General features: G+C 38.9%; 1 protein-coding gene across 3 annotated transcripts in view; it reads right to left on the bottom strand.

Moving 5' to 3' along the window:
• Positions 1-20,092, bottom strand: part of HSDL2 (hydroxysteroid dehydrogenase like 2) — a 94,071-nt gene that overhangs the window by 25,375 nt on the left and 48,604 nt on the right. For all 3 annotated transcript variants that reach the window (XM_059925328.1, XM_059925327.1, XM_059925326.1), the window contains exons 4-6: positions 18,570-18,684; positions 12,764-12,867; positions 11,662-11,760 (exon numbers count right to left, since the gene is read on the bottom strand). In XM_059925328.1, coding sequence (XP_059781311.1) covers positions 11,662-11,760; positions 12,764-12,867; positions 18,570-18,604 — 238 coding nt within the window. In that variant the 5' untranslated portion in view covers positions 18,605-18,684. The remainder of the gene's footprint in view (positions 1-11,661; positions 11,761-12,763; positions 12,868-18,569; positions 18,685-20,092) is intronic.

Below are 20,092 nucleotides of genomic sequence, written 5' to 3'. Positions count from 1 at the left end.
TAACCAACAGTTTTGAGTTCAGTTATCATCTTACTCCCATAAACTGCAGAATTTTTCTGTAAATATTTCAATATAGTCTACAATAAGACTATAGGTATACATACACACTCCAGTCTCACTGTAGACTATATGACTGGCATGCAAATTCTTAAAAATTATTAATTAAGAATACGTCATGTAAGTACATACATGTCATGCATGTGTGTGTGCATCCATACACACACACACAATGTAAGAACAAGGAATGGTATTCCCAAACAACCTACTGTTACTTTAATGACCTTTCTACGGAAGATACAAAGAAGGCACAAATAAACCCCCCAAATCAGGAAGTGAGCCAAATAGTTATTCCCAACAAAGTTTCTACGATGTGAACAGGCCAACCCAACAGGTTATAAAACTGACCATAAAAACAGATTAACAACATGATCAATCAAGTCAAATTCCCTGATGATTTCTGGCAAAAAAAAATATATATTCAAGATTTGTAATACACCCCGGATCACAAGAATCCTAAAAGTAGCCCTAAAACTTAAGTCTTATTAAGGAATAATTGGAAAAGTATCTGCTACCTTTTGAGTGGTTCTCCTGATTACAGCTTGTTTTTTGTTTTTTTTTTAAAGATTTTTTTGATGAGGACCATTTTTTTAAAGTCTTTATTGCATTTGTTACAATATTGCTTCTGTTTTATGTTTTGGTTTTTTTGGCCACGAGGCATGTGGGAATCTTAGCTCCCCAACCAGGGATCAAACCTGCACCCCCTGCATTGGAAGGCGAAGTCTTAACCACTGGACTACCACGGAAGTCCCTGATTACAGCTCGTTTTATGTGAATAAAAGTATGTGAATAAATTTCTTTATGTTTTCTAAGCACAAGAAATAATTATGGCTTTTCTTTTTTTTTAAATTTATACGTATCCTCTCTACTTTATTCCCCTTAATTCAGTCTCCTCATTTGTAAAGTGTGGATAATAGCAATAATCTCACTGATCCACTGGGAAGGTCGGATGAGAGACCACAGGTAAAAACAAATACCATATGATTTCACTCATATGTGCAATACAAAAAACAAGCAAACAACAAAATAAATGAGCAAATCAAACCAAATAAAAACAAACACGTAGACACTGAGAACAAAGTAGGGGTTATCATAGGGGAGGGAGAAATGGGTAAAGGGGAATCAACTATATGGTGATGGATGGAAACTAAATTTTTGGTGGTGAGAACACTGTAGTGTATACAGAAGTAGAAATATAATGTTTTTATACAGGAAACTTGTATAATGTTATAAACCAATGTTACCTCAATAAAATATAAATTAAAAACAAACAAACACATTAAGCCTCTTGGTTTTTGGGAGGGATCCAATAAATTTTTTTTTAAAAATCAGTCATCAATTTTATACACATCAGTGTATACATGTCAATCCCAATCGCCCAATTCAGCACACCACCATCCCCACCCTACCGCGGTTTTCCCCCCTTGGTGTCCATACGTTTGTTCTCTACATCTGTGTCTCAACTTCTGCCCTGCAAACCAGCTCATCTGTACCATTTTTCTAGGTTCCACATACGTGCGTTAATATACAATATTTGTTTTTCTCTTTCTGACTTACTTCACTCTGTATGACAGTCTCTAGATCCATCCACGTCTCAACAAATGACTCAATTTCGTTCCTTTTTATGGCTGAGTAATATTCCATTGTATATATGTACCACATCTTCTTTATCCATTCGTCTGTCGATGGGCATTTAGGTTGCTTCCATGACCTGGCTATTGTAAACAGTGCTGCGATGAACATTGGGGTGTATGTGTCTTTTTGAATTACGGTTTTCTCTGGGTATATGCCCAGTAGTGGGATTGCTGGGTCATATGGTAATTCTATTTTTAGTTTTTTAAGGAACCTCCATATTGTTCTCCATAGTGGCTGTATCAATTTACATTCCCACCAACAGTGCAAGAGGGTTCCCTTTTCTCCACACCCTCTCCAGCATTTGTTGTTTGTAGATTTTCTGATGATGCCCATTCTAACTGGTGTGAGGTGATACCTCATTGTAGTTTTGATTTGCATTTCTCTATTTTCTTTTTTTAAGTATTTTATTGTGGAGATAAATATATATTTTAACCATTTTTAACCACATGTATATACATTTTAACCATTCTTTTTGATGGCTTGGGTGCATTTTATTGGTTTTCAGGTTAACCTTTTTTTTTAAACATTTGGCTTAACTAGCCAAGAGTTTTGTTTTTAATTGATTTTTTTTTTTTTTTAAATTTTCGCCTGTGTTGGATCTTCGTTGTGGCATGCGGGATATTTCATTGCGGTGTGCGAACTTCTCTCCACTTCCTGTGTGTGGGCTTCTCTCTACTTGTGGTGTGCAGGCTTCTCTCTAGTTGCAGCATGCGGGTTTTCTCTCTCTCATTGTGGCACACGGGCTCCAAAGCACATGGGCTCTGTAGGTGAGGCGTGCAGGCTCAGTAGTTGTGGTGCACGGGCTTAGCTGCACCGTGGCATGTGGGATCTTAGTTCCCTGAGCAGGGACTAAACCCGCGTCCCCTGCACTGGAAGGCAGATTCTTTACCACTAGACCACTGGGGAAGTCCCAGATTAACGATTTTTAAGTGTACAGTTCTTTGGCATTAAGTACATTCACAATGTTGTGCCACTATTACTACCATTCATTCCCAGACTTTTCAAAATATCTTTTAAAAAATTTACTGGGTTGGCCAAAAAGTTCGTTCTGGTTTTTCCATAACATCTTAAATAAATTTGTTTATTATATTATAGACGTTTCAGGACTTCCCGGTGTTCCACCGCAATGAAAAAGATCCCGTATGCCTCAACGAAGATCCCACATGCTGCATCTAAGACCAGACACAGCCAAAAAATAAAAATAAAGAAAATAAATTTAAAAAAAATTATAGACGTTTCATGTGTTTAACATTTTATTTCGACTTCTGTATACACTATACTATGTTCACCATCAAAAGTTTACTTTCCATTCATCACCATATAGTTGATCCCCTTTACTTACTTCACCCTCCCCCTCCCCTTCCCCTCTGGTACCGACTACTCTGTTCTCTGTACCCACACACAAACGTACACTCTTTTTTTTTCTTTTTAATAAATTTATTTATTTATTTATTTTTGGCTGTGTTGGGTCTTCGTTGCTGCATGCGGGCTTTCTCTAGTTGCGGCGAGCTGGGGCTACTCTTCGTTGCAGTGCGCAGGCTTCTCATTGCGGTGGCTTCTCTCGCTGTGGAGCACCGGCTCTAGGCGCGTGGGCTTCAGTACTTGTAGCACGCAGGCTCAGTAGTTGTGGCTCTCAGGCTCTAGAGAGCTCAGGCTCAGTAGTTGTGGCACACGGGTTTAGTTGCCCTGTGGCATGTGGGATCTTCCCGGACCAGGGCTCGAACCTGTGTCCCCTGCATTAGCAGGCAGATTCTTAACCACTGCGCCACCAGGGAAGCCCCACACGTACATTCTTGTATGTACTCACCGAACCAAAGATACCACTGATTATAAAGTGTACCACTGAGAGGGACTTCCCTGGTGGCACATTGGTTAAGAATCCGCCTGCCAATGCAGGGGACATGGGTTCGACCCCTGGTCTGGGAAGATCCCACATGCCTCAGAGCAACTAAGCCCATGCACCCATAACTACTGAGCCTGCGCTCTAGAGCCCATGAGCCACAACTACTGAGGCCATGCACTGCAACTACTGAAACCCATACACCTAGAGCCCGTGCCCTGCAATGAGAGAAGCCACCGCAATGAGAAGCCTGCGCACCGCAACAAAGAGTAGCCCCGCTCGCCGCAACTAGTGAAAGCCCGCGCGCAGCAACAAAGACCCAACGCAGCCTAAATAAATAAATAAATAAATAAATAACTTAAAAAACAGTGTACCAATGAGGAAAAAAACCCTGCCAATTAAACTACAATATATCATCAACTGTAAGAGCAACCTGATATCAAAGATGTAAAAATGTGAAAACATGGGCATCTCAGAATCAATGAAATATGGTATAAACTGCTTAACCTTGTTGGTATGTAGGTCCCTTGATAAACGGAAACCAGTTTTGGTTTCTAGTACCAAGAGAGGCCAGCTGCCACCTTGTCACCTTGACCTCCCTGGTTAGCTGAGTTCCCATGTCTACATGTAATGTGGTCCAGGTGACAGAGGGCTGCAGCTATTCTGTGATGCTTTTGTTATCTTCCTCTCCACCGCCATTGCCAAGATCAGGAGCCACCAGTTCCAGACTCCCCACCCCAGCTCACATGAAACCTATCCAAAAGTGGACCTTTGGGACTTCCCTGGTGGTCCAGTGGCTAAGACTCCGCACTCCCAGTGCAGGGGGCCTGGGTTCAATCCCTGGTCAGGGAACTAGATCCCACATGCTGCAACTAAAGGTCCAGCATGCCGCAACTAAAAAAAGATCCCACATGTTGCAATGAAGATCCCGCACATGGTAATGAAGATCCCACGTGCAGCTATTAAGACCCAACACAGCCATATAAATAAATATTAAAAAAAAAAAAGTGTACTTTCCTCTTCTACCACACTTGTTCTGACCAATCCAGATGCAAGACGCAGCGGGCGTTTTCAATAGCAGCCCTCATCCCTCCTCCCCTCCCCACCCTCCACATCCACAGAAACTATGAAATGGGTTTTGTAAAGAGAGAAAATTATATTTTTGAAGGTGACATAGTCGGGGGCCTGAGATCCTCATGTTGTGGAACTACTAAAGGCATGCTTTCTAGTCCCTTTTCTGGATGTGTTGAATTCACTGGTGTGAAAGTTCTAGACCCAGAAGGGGTAATGTAGCCAGTGTAGAGAAGGAACACTGAGCCAGAGAGGACGAACAGTGTGGACCAGGACACTGTTTTGATTGTAGATAATATATGTCACACTGTACTCACTTCATTAAGTGCAATAAATCTCCTCTTCCTGGAAGGGCAGTAATGTTGGGAGATTGCTTCTGGTTCCAGCAAGGATAAAGAAAGAACCACTCTACACAGTCCAGAAAGAAGAGATGTGTTTTTTAAATAGAGGCCTCCCAAACAGCCAGGAGCATGAACACCCTCTCAAATCCATTTTCATTGCCTCCATCATGAATAAAGCAATATTCTAACTAGGTTTACTGCCTCCTCTTTCCACAAACTTACAAGTCACCCTATATTCAGATGCCAAATTAAACTTCCTAAACCTCATCAACAAACCACCACTCCTCTTTTCCTTCTTATTATTGTTCTCTTGCTTCTAAAATTCTAAAGTGGCTCTCTGCTGAATAAATTCAAGCTCCTAAACCTGGCAATCAAGCCCCATGGGCTTAGTTTGTCCATCTTCCCCACAACCTCATACCCCCCCAACATCCAGGCCAATATGAACCCATTTGCAGATACTCAAGTTCAGAGGGTAATAAGCAGCCCACACCCCATCATAGGTACACTATATTAAACTCCTTGTAGTTCCACCAAACACATGGTATTTTCCCATACTGCAGGCTTTTTTGTTCCCTCTGCCAGGAATGCCTTGCCCAGTCTCCTTCTTGCTAACTCCAATATCCTCTTGCGGTCTCATTTCAATTGTTCCATTAGAAAACAACCTTTCCTAACCTTTAATCTGAAATACATGGCCCTCTTGCTACGTTTTAAAAGTATCCCGTACATAATTCATCGTGCCGTGTATCATGTGGAACATGACCGTCAACTGAGTTCACTATGCTATACAAATCTAGGACCCAAATGATACCAATGGTTCCAAGATGTCTAGTCAACCTAAAACGAACATCTCAAAGCTAAAGCAAAGTCTCAGCAGTCAGCTGATTTCTTTCTCCAATCCTGATACTGTCCTCCACATTCCCTGTCATACAATGTTCTCCCCCTTCCTTATATAAGCTTTGTTCAGGATGCCTATCTTGGACCTAGGTAGAAGGAAATCATAGTGCACATTCATTCATTCATAAAATACTTATTTAATGTCTACAATGACTGTAATAAAATGAACAAAACAGATACTGTCTCTACCTTCAAGAAGCTTTTCTAGCAAGAAAGACATTAAACAGGGACTTCCCTGGTGGTCCAGTGCTGAAGAATCCGCCTTCCAATGTAGGGGACGCGGGTTCGATCCCTGGTCAGGGAAATAAGATCCCACATGCTGCGGGGCAACTAGGCCCACGCACCACAACTACTGAGCTCATGTGCCTCAACAAAAAAGCCTGCGTGCCACAAACTACAGAGCCCACACGCTATGGAGCCCGCACCACAACCAGAGAGAGAAAACCCACACACCACAGCTAGAGAGAAGCCCGCACGCCGCAGCTAGAGAGAAGCCCACGCACCGCAACTAGAGAGAAGCCCACGCACCGCAACGAAAGATCCCTCATGCCTCAACGAAGATCCCACATGCCTCAACGAAGATCCTGCATGCCACAATGAAGACCCAACACAGCCCCCCAAAAAAAGACATTAAACAATTATAGTTACAAAATCACCAATTTAATTTCAAATGTTATAAGTGATATGAAGGAGATGTCCAGATTACTAAATCCAGTGGTCAGTCCCCATCTTGTAAGAGCTATGAGCAGCATTTGACACAACTGATCACTCCTCTTCTTCCTTGAAACACTTTCTCCAATTGGCTTTCAGGACATCATACTCTTTGATTTTCTTCCTACCTTACTCTCCTATGTGGATTTTTTCCTCTTCTTCCCAACCTCTTAACATTGCAATGGCCAATGATCCTTTCTCTTCTTCTATTCACTCTCTAGCTGACATCATCTAGCCTTGTGACTCTATATGCCATCTATATGCTGAAAATCCACAAATTTCCATCTCCAGCCTGGACCTCCCTCATGACCCCCGGACTTCCAAACCCAACTGCTTACTGACCATCTCCACTTGGATGCTCAATCACAATGCCCCAAACTGAATTTGTTCCCCAACCTCCCCTGTCTGTAGCATTCCCTCATCTCAGCTGACGGCAACTCCATTATTCCAGCTACTAAAGCCAAAATAATTTTGGAGTCATCCTTGACTCTTCTTTTTGTTTTATATCCTATATCTAATCCATCAGCACATCTTGTTGGTTCTAACTTCAAAAAATATCAGAATCTGACCACTCTCTGCCTCTGCTATCACCCTGGTCACAGCTACTATTATCTGTGCCTAGGTTACTCCAATAGCCTCCAAACTGGTCTCCCTGTTTCTCCTTTTGCCCTATGAGAATCTATTCTCAACAGAGCAGCCAGAGAGATTCTTCTACAAATTTAAAAGAATCAGGCCCCTCCTCTGCTCAAAACCTTGCAAAAGCTCCTCATTTCACTCACAGAGTAAAAACCCAAGTCTTGGCAAGAACCTTACAACGTCTGACCATTTCCTCATAAGCATCATCTCCTCACTTCCTACCACTCTCCCCTCACTCCAGCCACATTGGCCTTCTGCCTGCTCTTTTATCATTGCCAAGCAGGCTCACCTCAGAGGACCTTCCAAGGGCCTATGTCTTCTGTCTTCAATGCTTTTCCCTCAAATACCCCATTGACTAACACATCCCCAAGGCGAACTCCATCACCTCCTTACTTGAAGACTTCTACACTCAAATGTCACCTCAAAAAGGCCAAACCTTTCTACCCTATTTAAAATTGTAACTTATCCTCCCCAACACCTGAGACTTCTAATCTCCCTTACCTTCTTCTACTTTTTCCATAGCATTATCACCTTCTAGCATATTATATAGTTTGTTATTCATTATGTTAAATGTCTATTGTGTCTCTCCCAATTATACTATAAGTTCCATAATGGCAGATATTCTTGTCCACTTTGTTCTCTGCTGTATCTTAAGCAACTAGAACAGAGCTTAGGACATAACAGGTGTCCAGGAAATATTTGCTGATGAATAAAATCTCAAATTTTTAGCATTAGACTAGGCTTTTTCTCACTTTGTTACCCCAGAATCCCAAAGACCTAAAGGTTAGAGGAGTGGAGGCAAGGAAAGAAGGACAAAGTGTAAATGATGGCAACAAACTCTTCCATCTCTCGCATTAAGTGGTAAACTCTCTGAAGGTAAGGACTGCATCACATTCATCTTAGTACCCCCAGGTACCTTGTGCATAGTAGATACTTAATAAATTATCTGTTGAATACATAAGGAATAAATAGCGCAGAGAACTGTGCCTGGCATATAAAAATGTTTGGAAGATGAATGAATATAAAGCATCAAGTAACATAATAGAGGTACCAAGAGGGAAAACACTATGCTCAGACTTTATCTCAGAGACCTCCCTTTCTAACTAACTGCCTGACTCTCACTATCTATCAACTTTAGTAACAGCAATGATTAAGGTAGGGGGAAGAGGTTGAGAAAGGATGAGAGAAGGAAAAGAAGTTGAAAAAAAAGAGGCACAATAAAGTGTGAGCTTTTAAATTTTTTTACTGTGATTCACAAGTAACACTTTTTATCAGCATGACTAAAAACACATAATACCTACACATATACACTCACAAACATATACCTATTTCATTTATATATGAAAAAAGTTTATGAAACAACACTGACTCTTTCTATATGCAATGCTCTCTAATATTTTCTATTTTATTCAATTAGAAATAAAATGAAACAACAACAAAATTCTGGCTGCTACCTAGTAGATTTCACAATCCACTAAATTGATTTCATGCCTCACTAAATTGATTTCGTGACTCACCAATGAGTCTTGACATGTAGTTTGAAAAATATTGTAGAAGCAGTTTTTTCACTCTCATCTTTGCCTCACTGCAACAAATATCACTCTCCAGAAAATCTTAAAAGAACTGTGTCTGCTACAATAACAAGGGAAACGAAGAAGCAGTAAATCATGGTTCTGATCCCACAGTAGGTCAGGGCATAAAGAATCTTAGTCAAACTTCAGATGGAATTTTAAAAAATTGATTCCTCCTTAAAAAATTAAAAATAGAACTACCATATGATCCAGCAATTTCACTTCTGGGTATTTACCCAAAGAAAACAAAAACACTAATTCAAAAATATATATGCACACCAATGTTCACTGCAGCATTATTTACAATAACCCAGATATGGAAGCAACCTAATTGTCCATCGATGGATAAATGGATAAAGAAGATGTGGTGATACACACACACACACACACACACACACACACACACAATGGAACATTACTCAGCCATTAAATAAATTAAATCTTGCCATTTGTGACAACATGGATGGATCTATAGAGTATTATGCTAAGTGAAATGTCAGACAAAGACAAATATCATATGGTCTCACTTATATGTGGAATCTGAAAAACAAAATAAACAAACAAAACAAAATGAAAACAGACTGATAGATACAGAGAACAAACCCATGGTTGCCAGAGGAGAGTGGGGTGAAGGGTGGGGAAAAATACGTGAAAGGGATTAAGAGGTACAACCTCCAGCTATAAAATAAATAAGCCACAGGAATGTAATATGCAGCGTAAAGAATATGGGCACTAATACTGTAATAACTTTGTACGGAGACAGATGGTTACTAGACTTATCGTGGTGATCATTTCACAATGTATGCAAATGTCAAATCACTATGCAGTACACCTGCAACTAACATAATATTGTACATCAACTATATTTCATTTAAAAAATGTTTTTGATTACTGGAGTTCTTATTAGAAAAGAAAGATAGTGACTAGAGAGCTGGCTGCAACGGCTAAATTTTCCTAAGAGTTGCATTAGCAACATATCCCAGGGCTCCATAAATTCTCACCCACAGCCCCTTGTTCTCCCAGCTTCAATACCATAGACCATTAGGTCTTTCACTCCTGCCTGGCGCTGAGGAAATCTCCTCACCTAGTACACAGCAGATGGGAAGCAAAAGAAATCCCTCATTTGTTTCTAAGCTACAACTCTGGGTACAATTCACACTGCTATATGAGGCAGTTCCATTCAAGAGTACCTCTAGGGCTATCATAATTTGCAAAAATACTGAATTAAGTGTTCTTCTAACAGACAGCAGTGTTTGTTTATTCTTCCTGTGTCTGGATATTGGATCCCCTTAGCTGCACTGCACTTTTTGTCTCTTCACTGCTCTACTCACCCTTAGATAATTTAAACAACGGCAACCTTGGCAGCAGGGGCAAGTGCAGTGGCCTCTGCCCCACGGGTGGGTAATACAGTAGATGTATCAGTTACTGAATCCATTTGGAGGCCTAAAGGAGAATTCTCCCTGGTCTCCTCACTGTTCAGCCTTAAGGGTAGGAAATACTTATCTCACCTGTTGAATCACCCAGGTGAGGGCCTCAGATCTCCATGGGCTGAGCTCCCTCCAGGAACTTCTGAGTATTAATTCTCCCTCCAATGCTCTCTACTGGCCCCATTCTGTCCTCTGGCCCGGAGGGGAATAACCCCCTTCAAGCTTCTCAGTTACTCCTCTTACAGAATCAATGTCTTGCTCATTCCTTCCATGTCCTGCCTGCCTGCCACCCCAACACCTGCTCCACTCCGGGGAGTTTGCTGGTCGTTGGAAAGGGTAGACAGAAAGGCCATAAGTTTCAACAGTCACCTTCTCAGAAACCCCCTGTACTCTCAAATAAGTGAAAATATTCCAGTCTGCAATCTGTATGTTTCAAGGAATATAATGAAGAATATGAAGATACTTTCAAAGGGAATCCAAAATGATCATTCATTCAAAAAACACCTAAGTGACCACTGAATGGAGGGCACTGTCCTAGGAGCAGACACACCAGTTTGACCCCTAAGGAGTTTCCTTGGAAAGGGGTCACACTAATTTACATGTTGGGAGTACTGATGTTAGTGCCACAAAGGTTCTGTTAAATACATAAAATGAAAAAGTGATTCCCACTACGTTTTCCCTTTATCGTACTTTTGTGGGGTAGGATTGTCATTTATATTTAAGATGAAAGTAGTTAAGGTTTTCACAGGCATTATCTATTAAATATATGAAAAAACGTATAATAGACATAGTTTGTCTTGTCTTTTACCTCTGTTAAGCTGTTCTGATATATAAGTGGAGAATAAGAACCCACAAGGACAAGCTTTCCATTTCTGCCATTTTTACTGACTTTCCCTCATGTTTATACAACATATTCCCTAGCCTGCACCCATCAGCTTCCATCATACATTTAACTCTAAAGCTGCATACCCAGCCATATGCAGGTGATTCTGTCACCTAAAGGGGATCTAGGCACTCTGTGAACTCAGAACTCATGTGAAAGTACAGAAAAGTTGGTTTTTCATAAAGGAAAAAGACAAAGTAGTAAGAATACCAGAAAGTAAAGAAGCATCTGCTGGGATGTGTGAGGAGAAAACAAAAGTATGAGAATCTGTAGAATTTTTTAAGGTACCAAAGACAGCAATGGAAAAAAGGTTAGGGAAACGCAGATGGCTTCCTGTTGGCTTTAATGAGACTCTTCAAGTGTTCCTGGGTTCAGTGTTTCTAGTACAGCAATCATGTAGTAATGCAGATCAAGTCAAAGCTAGAAGATGATTGAAAAGGGCCTTTTATGCACAATAAAAAGTTGAACTTTTTTCCCAACAGACAGACTGAGGTTACCTTTGACAGTCTACTCACTCGCACCCCACCCCACCCAGCAAAGAATGTCAAAGACAATAAATGAGAATCCAATAAATGGATTTTTTGTAAGTACATACCTGTTTTAGGCCACAATGCATTGACTGCAATTTCACCTTTAAATTCTTCTGCCATTCCAAGCACACACAGAGACATACCATACTTAGCAATGGTGTAAGCTGAAAGAAACCACCAAGAATTTAATTAAGAAAGAAAATAATCTGTGAATTAAAATAACCAATTTCTTTCTATTACTATTTCTTCCTCGATATATTTTTTCAGAATTATTTAATCATAATACAAAACATAATTTTAATTTACTATTTTTAAAAGAACAGTTTTTATAGAAGTAACTGTAGTTTTATGGAAATGGTTTTTATATATATCAGGGATGAACCACTTATACATACTTCCATCCTAATATTAGATTCAAATAAAAAAGACAGTAATAAACTTTCACTTCTCTTAATATTATGGGAGTAAGTTACATTATTGTTTCTTAATCTGTTTTTTTTTTCTTTTCTTTTTTAAAAAAATGAAAGTGACCATTTAAAGGAAAACTACTACTAGTAAAACATAAACAAAAGGTTGCAAATTCATGTAACCTAGTCGATTAATACAGAACTCCTTTTAGTTTTGTTCTATGGGTTCCTACTTCAACTGCCTTCCTTTCCAAATTTTACTGAATTACGTTGAAATAAGGACTAAGTATCTGACACAACTATTTCAAAGGAGGCACCTATACATAAATCTTGTTATTTAGCATACTCACCTTAAATCACTAGTTTTCTGTGAAAGGTAAAGTATTCCATGGATCATTTTCACTAACTTTACTGAAGAATAAGTTACATACAATAAAACACACCCACTGGGACTTGAGAGAGCTTTCTAGGACAGGGATATCCACATCTCCATTTGTGTATTGGTTATACAGGTGTATACGTTTGTCAAAACTCATCAGACTGAACCATTAACATCTGTGCATTTTATTTAATGTAAATTATACCTCAATTTTTTAAATTAAAGATAAAAGATTAAGAATCTACTTACAAAATGCTATCAATTTCTGCATAGAAAATTTAATGTTGAACGCTATGTACAAAGTGTGATTACATCATAGATACACTGGTTTAATACAAAACGAATTGACTAAACAAGCCATCCCCTCATCCTAACACCTACCACAGTGCTGTTTGAACCACAGTGGATTTAGGTTCAGCGGTGGGCTGAGATTGAGGATATGAGCAATTTTACTCTTTTTCAAATAAGGAATGCATGCTTTAGATCTGAAAGCAAAAGAAAACACAAGTCAAGTTACTAGCTTTCTAACAGCTTCATTACTTTCTTAAGTTATATTTTAAACTACTTCTACAGAGCAACTGAACTTGTTCAATAACCGGTAGGGTACTTCTGTTGGTTTCTTTTGTTGTTATTCCCCCACTTACCTGGAATGTAGATAGGAAAAGCAACTAATATTCATCCTTTGAAGCTATGCATAATGGCCTGACAATATGATCTGCTTGATGAAAATAATCAAATCCGTGGCACACTAGCCTTAAACCCAATTTAGATTATCTTCAACTACATCCTTCCATGTCAGACAGACCTGGGTTCAAATCCTCTTTCTGCCCTTCATTGTGTGATCTGGGGCAAAATATATAGTATTGTAATTCTCAGTTTTCTCATTTGTAAATGTTGGTAATACCTGCTACTATCTAGGATTGACCAAGGGATTAAAATGAGATGATATATATGAGATACTTAGAACAGTGCATATATTAAACATGAAATAAACAGCTGCTATTATTAGTATTACATATTCTGATTTTTTTTCATCTTAGTAGGTATAGTATTCCTACCACACTGGAACTGTAATTTAATAACATGAACTCCCAATACATTACCAAATTTAATTTGTACCAATATGCAATGCAATGTTCCTTTGCGGGCAATATTAAGTTGTTTGTTTTTTAAACCCTTTCAAAAAGGTAGATAATTTATTTTACAAAAGATACAGGTCCAATATTTGTAAATGTTTAATTATTAAGCTATAGTATACAGCTTAATAACATATTGTAGCTTAATAATTTTATAGTTTTTAGTTTTATTTCACATTCAATAACTTCTAGGACTTGAAACTAGTCCATTCTTCTTAAGTCTGTTTCTTTATTACCAATGTACAACATTCTTGTTACCATCTGCAATGTCTTTTTAAGTTTATAAACCAAAAACAATCAATATCACTAAAGGGTTTTTGTACATATTGTTTTTCTGTTACAAAGGCGCTTCACTTTTATGGGGGTGAGGTAGAGAAGGGCAAACAATATTACAGCTGTTTGTCATTAGAACACTGAAGCTGCACGTCAAAGCATCAACAGGAAACAAACAACCTACTCCAAGCAATAAGACCATATTTCACACTCAAGGGAAGGAGTTCATCTCATTTACATTACAAACATGAGCTTCTCTGATCTATTAGACAAAACCTTTCCACCTGCACTTTGCTTGCCTAACCCTCAGCGTTACTAATCCTAATCAGGTACGTTTTCCACAGCAACATGCCCTATCTTACACATTATATTGAAAACTCTTAGCACCACGCTTAGATACTAATACCTTGAGCTTAATCAGATAGCTAAGTTCACTAGAAACTTACCGTATGCTAGGCACTGCACTTATTAGTTATTACCTTCACATGAATTATTTTACTTAATCAGGGTTGTAAGCTCCAAGGCCTATAGGGCATTTGAGTAAATGAATAAAGTGAGCTGGGTATAAGAAAGAGCAACGGTTCAGAAATACAATTGAGCCTTATTACTGAATTTCTATAAGCATTTAACATGATACAAACACATATAATACTGGAGATTATATATTTAATTAAAACTTAGAAATAGAAATAAGGATCTGCATTCTACCTCCTGTCTTCCAACCCTTTTTCTTTAAACCAGTAGAACACAAGACATAGGCCACAGGGCCCTGGGCACCAGGGATCAGGAAGCAGCTCCAGATCCTTGCTGAAATCTCCAAATAGGTCAGTTCTTTGGGCTTTCCCCTACTCTCTCCCTGAGGATGCTTCTCAGGCTTCCCTGAGAAAACAATCTGTACTTATCTTCCAGGAATGAAATGAGTGTCACTAAATAAAAAACAAAACAAAAATTTAAATGGAAATGTCTCATTATGAGTTTCTCTTTTATAACGTATGCCTTTCATAGAGGGCCAAAAACCTGACACCCTTTTTTGGGGTCAAAGGTCAATGTCAGGTCTTTCAATTGGCATTGTAAAATGCCTTTAACTGGGAACAATTTTATTTAAAAATAGCTGTTAGTAGGGACTTCCCTGGTGGCGCAGTGGTTAAGAATCCGCCTGCCAATGCAGGGGACACGGGTTCAAGCCCTGGTCCAGGAAGATCCCACATGCCGCAGAGCAACTAAGCCCCTGCGCCACAACTACTGAGCCCACGTGTCGCAACTACTGAAGCCCGTGCGCCTAGAGCCCGTGCTCTGCAACGAGAAGCCACTGCAATGAAAAGCCCGTGCACGGCAACAAAGAGTAGGCCCCGCTCACCACAACTAGAGAAAGCCCTTGCGCAGCAACAAAGACCCAATGCAGCCAAAATAAATAAATAAATAAAATTTATTTTAAAAAAATAGCTGTTAACAAATATAGGAACTTTCAACAGTGAATAGAATCTTTGCTTTAAAAAAGGGTTTTATTTTAGGGTATCTATTCCTGAGATATTTGTAGATCTATTACTCCAACGTACTCATATTTAGTTTTTAGTACCTTAGTGCCCTACAGCTTATGTATTCCATTTGTAGTTCTTCAACTACACAAATAGTTTTCATTGATAAAGGTAATTTTAAAAGGTTAGTTCATTTTCCTATATCGGAATTTTCTGGTTTTGTTTTGAAACAAATCTACAAACAGGAGTGTAGTTTAGGCCATCACTTTCATTTTTGGAAAATGACCTTGGTATAGGAAAGGGGACAAATTATTCTTGACAAATGGGTTTTCCAAAGACATAATTTCACAAGGAATGAGCAATGAGAATCATATACTTGTGTTTCCATAAGTCATAATGTCAGCTAAAAAAGCCAATTCTTTGACCCAATCTTTGCTTGGGAACTGAGTCAGGAATTTTCTCTTGGGTGACAAAAAAGAATTGATTTCTTTCTAATCAAAAACAAAATCTCTACAACAATACACCACAACCAGACAACCTTGTCACAGAACCAACAATCACTTTGTATTCAACATGAGTAAAGCACTGAACAGTCCGTAGTTCAAACCACGGAAGTCTATTTAATTCTTAGAATTCATAATGCCCGTTTTTAACTTTTTAGCAAGAGCAATGCCTAGTGAACAACACAATGAACAAACTTAATTTCTATACCTCTGTGAAACACTTCTACATTAGTTTAGACTTGTATAAGTTTAAAGTTAACCCTGACCATCACAGCCACACTGTCTATACCACTTTTTTTTTTTTTTTAATTTATTTATTTTGGGCTGCATTTGGTCTTTGTTGCTACGCACGGACTTTCTCTAGTTGCAGCCAGCGGGGCTACTCTTCGTTGAGGTGTGCAGGCTTTGCATTGCGGTGGCTTCTCTTGTCGCGGAGCATGGGCTCTAGGCACACGGGCTTCAGAGTTGTAGTGCGTGGGCTCAGAAGCTGTGGTTCGCGGGCTCTAGAGCACAGGCTCAGTAGTTGTGGTGCACAGGCTTAGTTGCTCCACAGCACGTGGGATCTTCCAGGACCAGGTATCAAACCTGTGTCCCCTGTACTGGCAGGTGGATTTTTTTTTTTTTAATTAATTAATTAATTTTTTGGCTGCATTGGGTCTTCATTGCCGTGCGCAGGCATTCTCTAGTTGCGGCGAGCACGGGCTACTCTTTGTTGCGGTGTGCAGGCTTCTCACTGCGGTGGCTTCTTTTTGTTGTGGAGTACAGGTTCTAGGCACGCGGGCTGCAGTAGTTGTGGCTCGCGGGCTCAGTAGTTGTGGCGCACGGGCTTAGTTGCTCAGCGGCATGTGCGATCTTCCTGGACCAGGGCTCGAACCTGTGTCCCCTGCATTGGCAGGCGGATTCTTAACCACTGCGCCACCAGGGAAGTCCTGATTACCACTTTTGATAAACCCACATTACATTTTCTAAAACATTTCTCAATCCTCAAGTCATTTCCTGATGTTCATGTCATGAGTATCCAGTCTAAAAAACGTTAATCACATCAAAATTATCCTGACACCATAAATAAATATAACTGGGTGGGTGGACTATTTATACCTGTGGCTTCATCATCTACAATAGAAACTGCGACAAATGATTTAAGTTTTTCATGCATCATGCCCTTCTAACCCTTAATTCAGCAGGAATAGTATTCCTGGTTAGGTTTATATTTTTAAACACTTATTTAAATGAGTGTTTACATTCAATCAAAATTCTTTCACAAAGTTACCAGCTGTAAAATATTTTCATGCCCAGATAATTTCTTCTTGTAACACATAACTGCATCACACAGCAGCATTGCTTATTTTATTTGAAAATAAACACAAACCTATTGAAATGTTAGTCCTTTTTCTAGTTCATTATGTTTTTCACCACAATCTTTTCAATATGCTTGCCACAGATTTTACTATGGTTTGATTCTCTATGGTTTCCATTCAGAAGAAATATAGGTTACACATTGAATTTATAGAAATATGCCCCACATCTACAAAGAAGCAAGCTCTCAACCATTTTACTTGCACATATGGCCCTCTTGGCATATGTCTCATTTTCCCACTTCAGATAGACATGGGTATGAGAAATATTTTATTTTCTCCTTTAATATAAGAAGAAAAAGTGCAAGCACAATGATAAGTGGCAACTTTTTAGCCTGCCCTCAGCATCCAGAGACAATTGTACCCAGTCCCCATCTGATAACGCAGTTGATACTCTGCCACTGGGCTATGGTAGCTAACTGTTGCCATGTGGGAACGCTGTCTCTATGTGGCCAATGTTTCAAGAAAAGCCAGAAATCGGGATTTTTGTGTAAATCTCCTGATTTTTTTCATGTAGGCAACTAATGAAATTATGAATATAGGTAACTAATAAAAACAAAATGTTTAACACTGTCAGAGCCAAGTTTTGCAGATCCAAAAAAACACACCCAAGGGCAAAGTTCAGAATTAAAGACAAATTTTACATTTAACCCTTATTACCAATCCTATGACATACTTCTCTATTATCCCCATTTTACAAATGAGAAAACAGACTCTGCAAGAGGTTAAGTTACTTGTACAAGGTCATGAAGATAGTGAGTCATGAAGGGTGGGGGGTGAGATTTGAATCCTCAAAGGAGTCTGCCTCCAAAGTCCAAGCTCCTAACCACCTGTTCTATGCAAACATATAAGGCAGATACACACAAGTACATATAAGGCAGATAAGAAAGTTCTGTGCTGATCTGTCCTTATATCCACATGAAAAATGGTAGAACCCGAAAGTAAATAAACAGATAAACAAATGGACAAATAAACAAGAGTGGACTAGGTCTGACCAATCCAGAACACAACAGGACTACATTTGCTCTCATTCTATATTTGATATTTTCCCTGACACTGCCCAAGATAGCATTAGCCTTTTTCAATTACATTAAAATGGGATTCATAATGAGCTTCTTGTTATTTACATAACTAAAACTCCAGTGTTTTTCAGAGGAAGAAGAGACTACTGCAGGTTTGCCAGAAGACTTGGTATGCATATATATATATTTACTCATGCAAATGTTTGAAAATGTTTGAGCTATACTTTAGTCTTTATTAGATTCACAGAGAAAAGGCACTCTGAATAAAACTATTTAAAATACTATCTACTGACTTGGAGCACTTTTAGGCCTTTATAAGGGTTGACTAGATTTTAAACTGTATTCCTAACCTATTCAAATCTGTTTACAACTAGTTCTCTGACAAAACACTGCAACACTCTCTCCCACAGGTCTTTAACTTACGTAAGATAGGTGCCTCTGGTGTTGACGTTCATCATCAAATCCACTTTCTTTGTAGGTGTTTCCAATGTGTTGGTCAAGCTAATAGCACTGGCATTATTCACCAAAATATCAATTCCTGTATTCAAATAATCAACTTCTTAGTAATGTCAATGTTTTTGTTAAAACAAAAAAAAATAAAAAAACATTTACTCTATATAGTTGAAGCCCGAGTTCACAAACACTTCTTTTAGATAATATGACTGACCAATACACCAATGCAAGACTCAGTAGCTATGTCAAAACAGCACCCAAATGATTTTCACTGGCACATGGAGACCATCACCAGGGCTCCACAGGAAACTGCAAGGAAGCTTAGTCCTTAGTGGTTTGTAGCTCCCATCATTATCTGTTCTCTTACTTCCTGGTCTTCCCTCCTTGTCTCCAAGAACCTTAGGTCAATTTCCTTAAAGTTTCCCCCCCATCATCTTTCCAAGGCCTGTCTCCCTTCCAAGCACACCGGTCTCCCTCCTCTCGAAGGCCCTTACTTAAATGGAAGAGCTCCTTTCTGGTCTTGGGAACTGGGAAAAGAGAAATGACCTAGAGTTTAAATTCCAGGCAAATCATGAAAATAGATCAAGTTTGTTTTGGTAACTTATACACAAAATCAATTTAGAATAATGATTATTTCTGCATATTCTATCCAGTCCTTATCCATATGTAACATTTATGGTTACAAGCTTAAATAATGTTAAATGAAAATGGTAAAATACAAAAGCATCTCAAACACACTTCTGCCTTTCTACATGGCCTTCACAATTCTTTTTCTTTAAATTGAAGTACAGCTGATTTACAATGTTGTGTTAATTTCTGCTGTACAGCAAAGTGACTCAGTTATAGATATATATATACATTCTTTTTTATATTCTTTTCCATTAGTTTATCTCAGGATATTGAATATAGTTCCCTGTGCTATACAGTTGGACCTTGTTGTTTATACATTCTATTCAATATATGTAATAGCTTGCATCTACTAACCCCAAACTCCCCATCCATCCCTCCCCCCTCCCCCTCCCCCTTGGCAACCACAGGTCTGTTCTCTATGTCTGTGAGTCTGTTTCTGTTTCGTAGATAAGTTCATTTGTGTCATATTTTAGATTCCACATATAAGTAATATCATATGGTATTTGTCTCTTTCTGACTTATTTCACTTAGTATGATCATCTCTAGTTGCATCCATGTTGCTGCCATAATTCTTTCTAAAGAGCATTTAATATTCTATCAAATAGATATATGACAATTTCTACTGCTGGGGTTAGACTGTTGCCATAAACATCTTTTATTATCCTCTTAACTTTGCTTTGTCCCTCTCTCACAATATGTGGAAAATGGTTTAAATAAGGGTATTATACTTACAACATATTAGTCATAAGCTCCCTTTCTTCATTTATAGTAACATTATAAAATTCTGATCACGTCCTCATTCCTCAATTTCCATATTCTTTAGCATAGTGTTTTCACTACTAATGTTTTCTTAAAACGTGTCC

This window comes from Balaenoptera ricei, chromosome 6, assembly GCF_028023285.1.
Source record: "Balaenoptera ricei isolate mBalRic1 chromosome 6, mBalRic1.hap2, whole genome shotgun sequence".
NCBI classification, from domain to species: domain Eukaryota; kingdom Metazoa; phylum Chordata; class Mammalia; order Artiodactyla; family Balaenopteridae; genus Balaenoptera; species Balaenoptera ricei.
The sequence above is the reverse complement of the archived record's forward strand: the minus strand, read 5'-3'. Positions and strand labels throughout refer to the sequence as shown.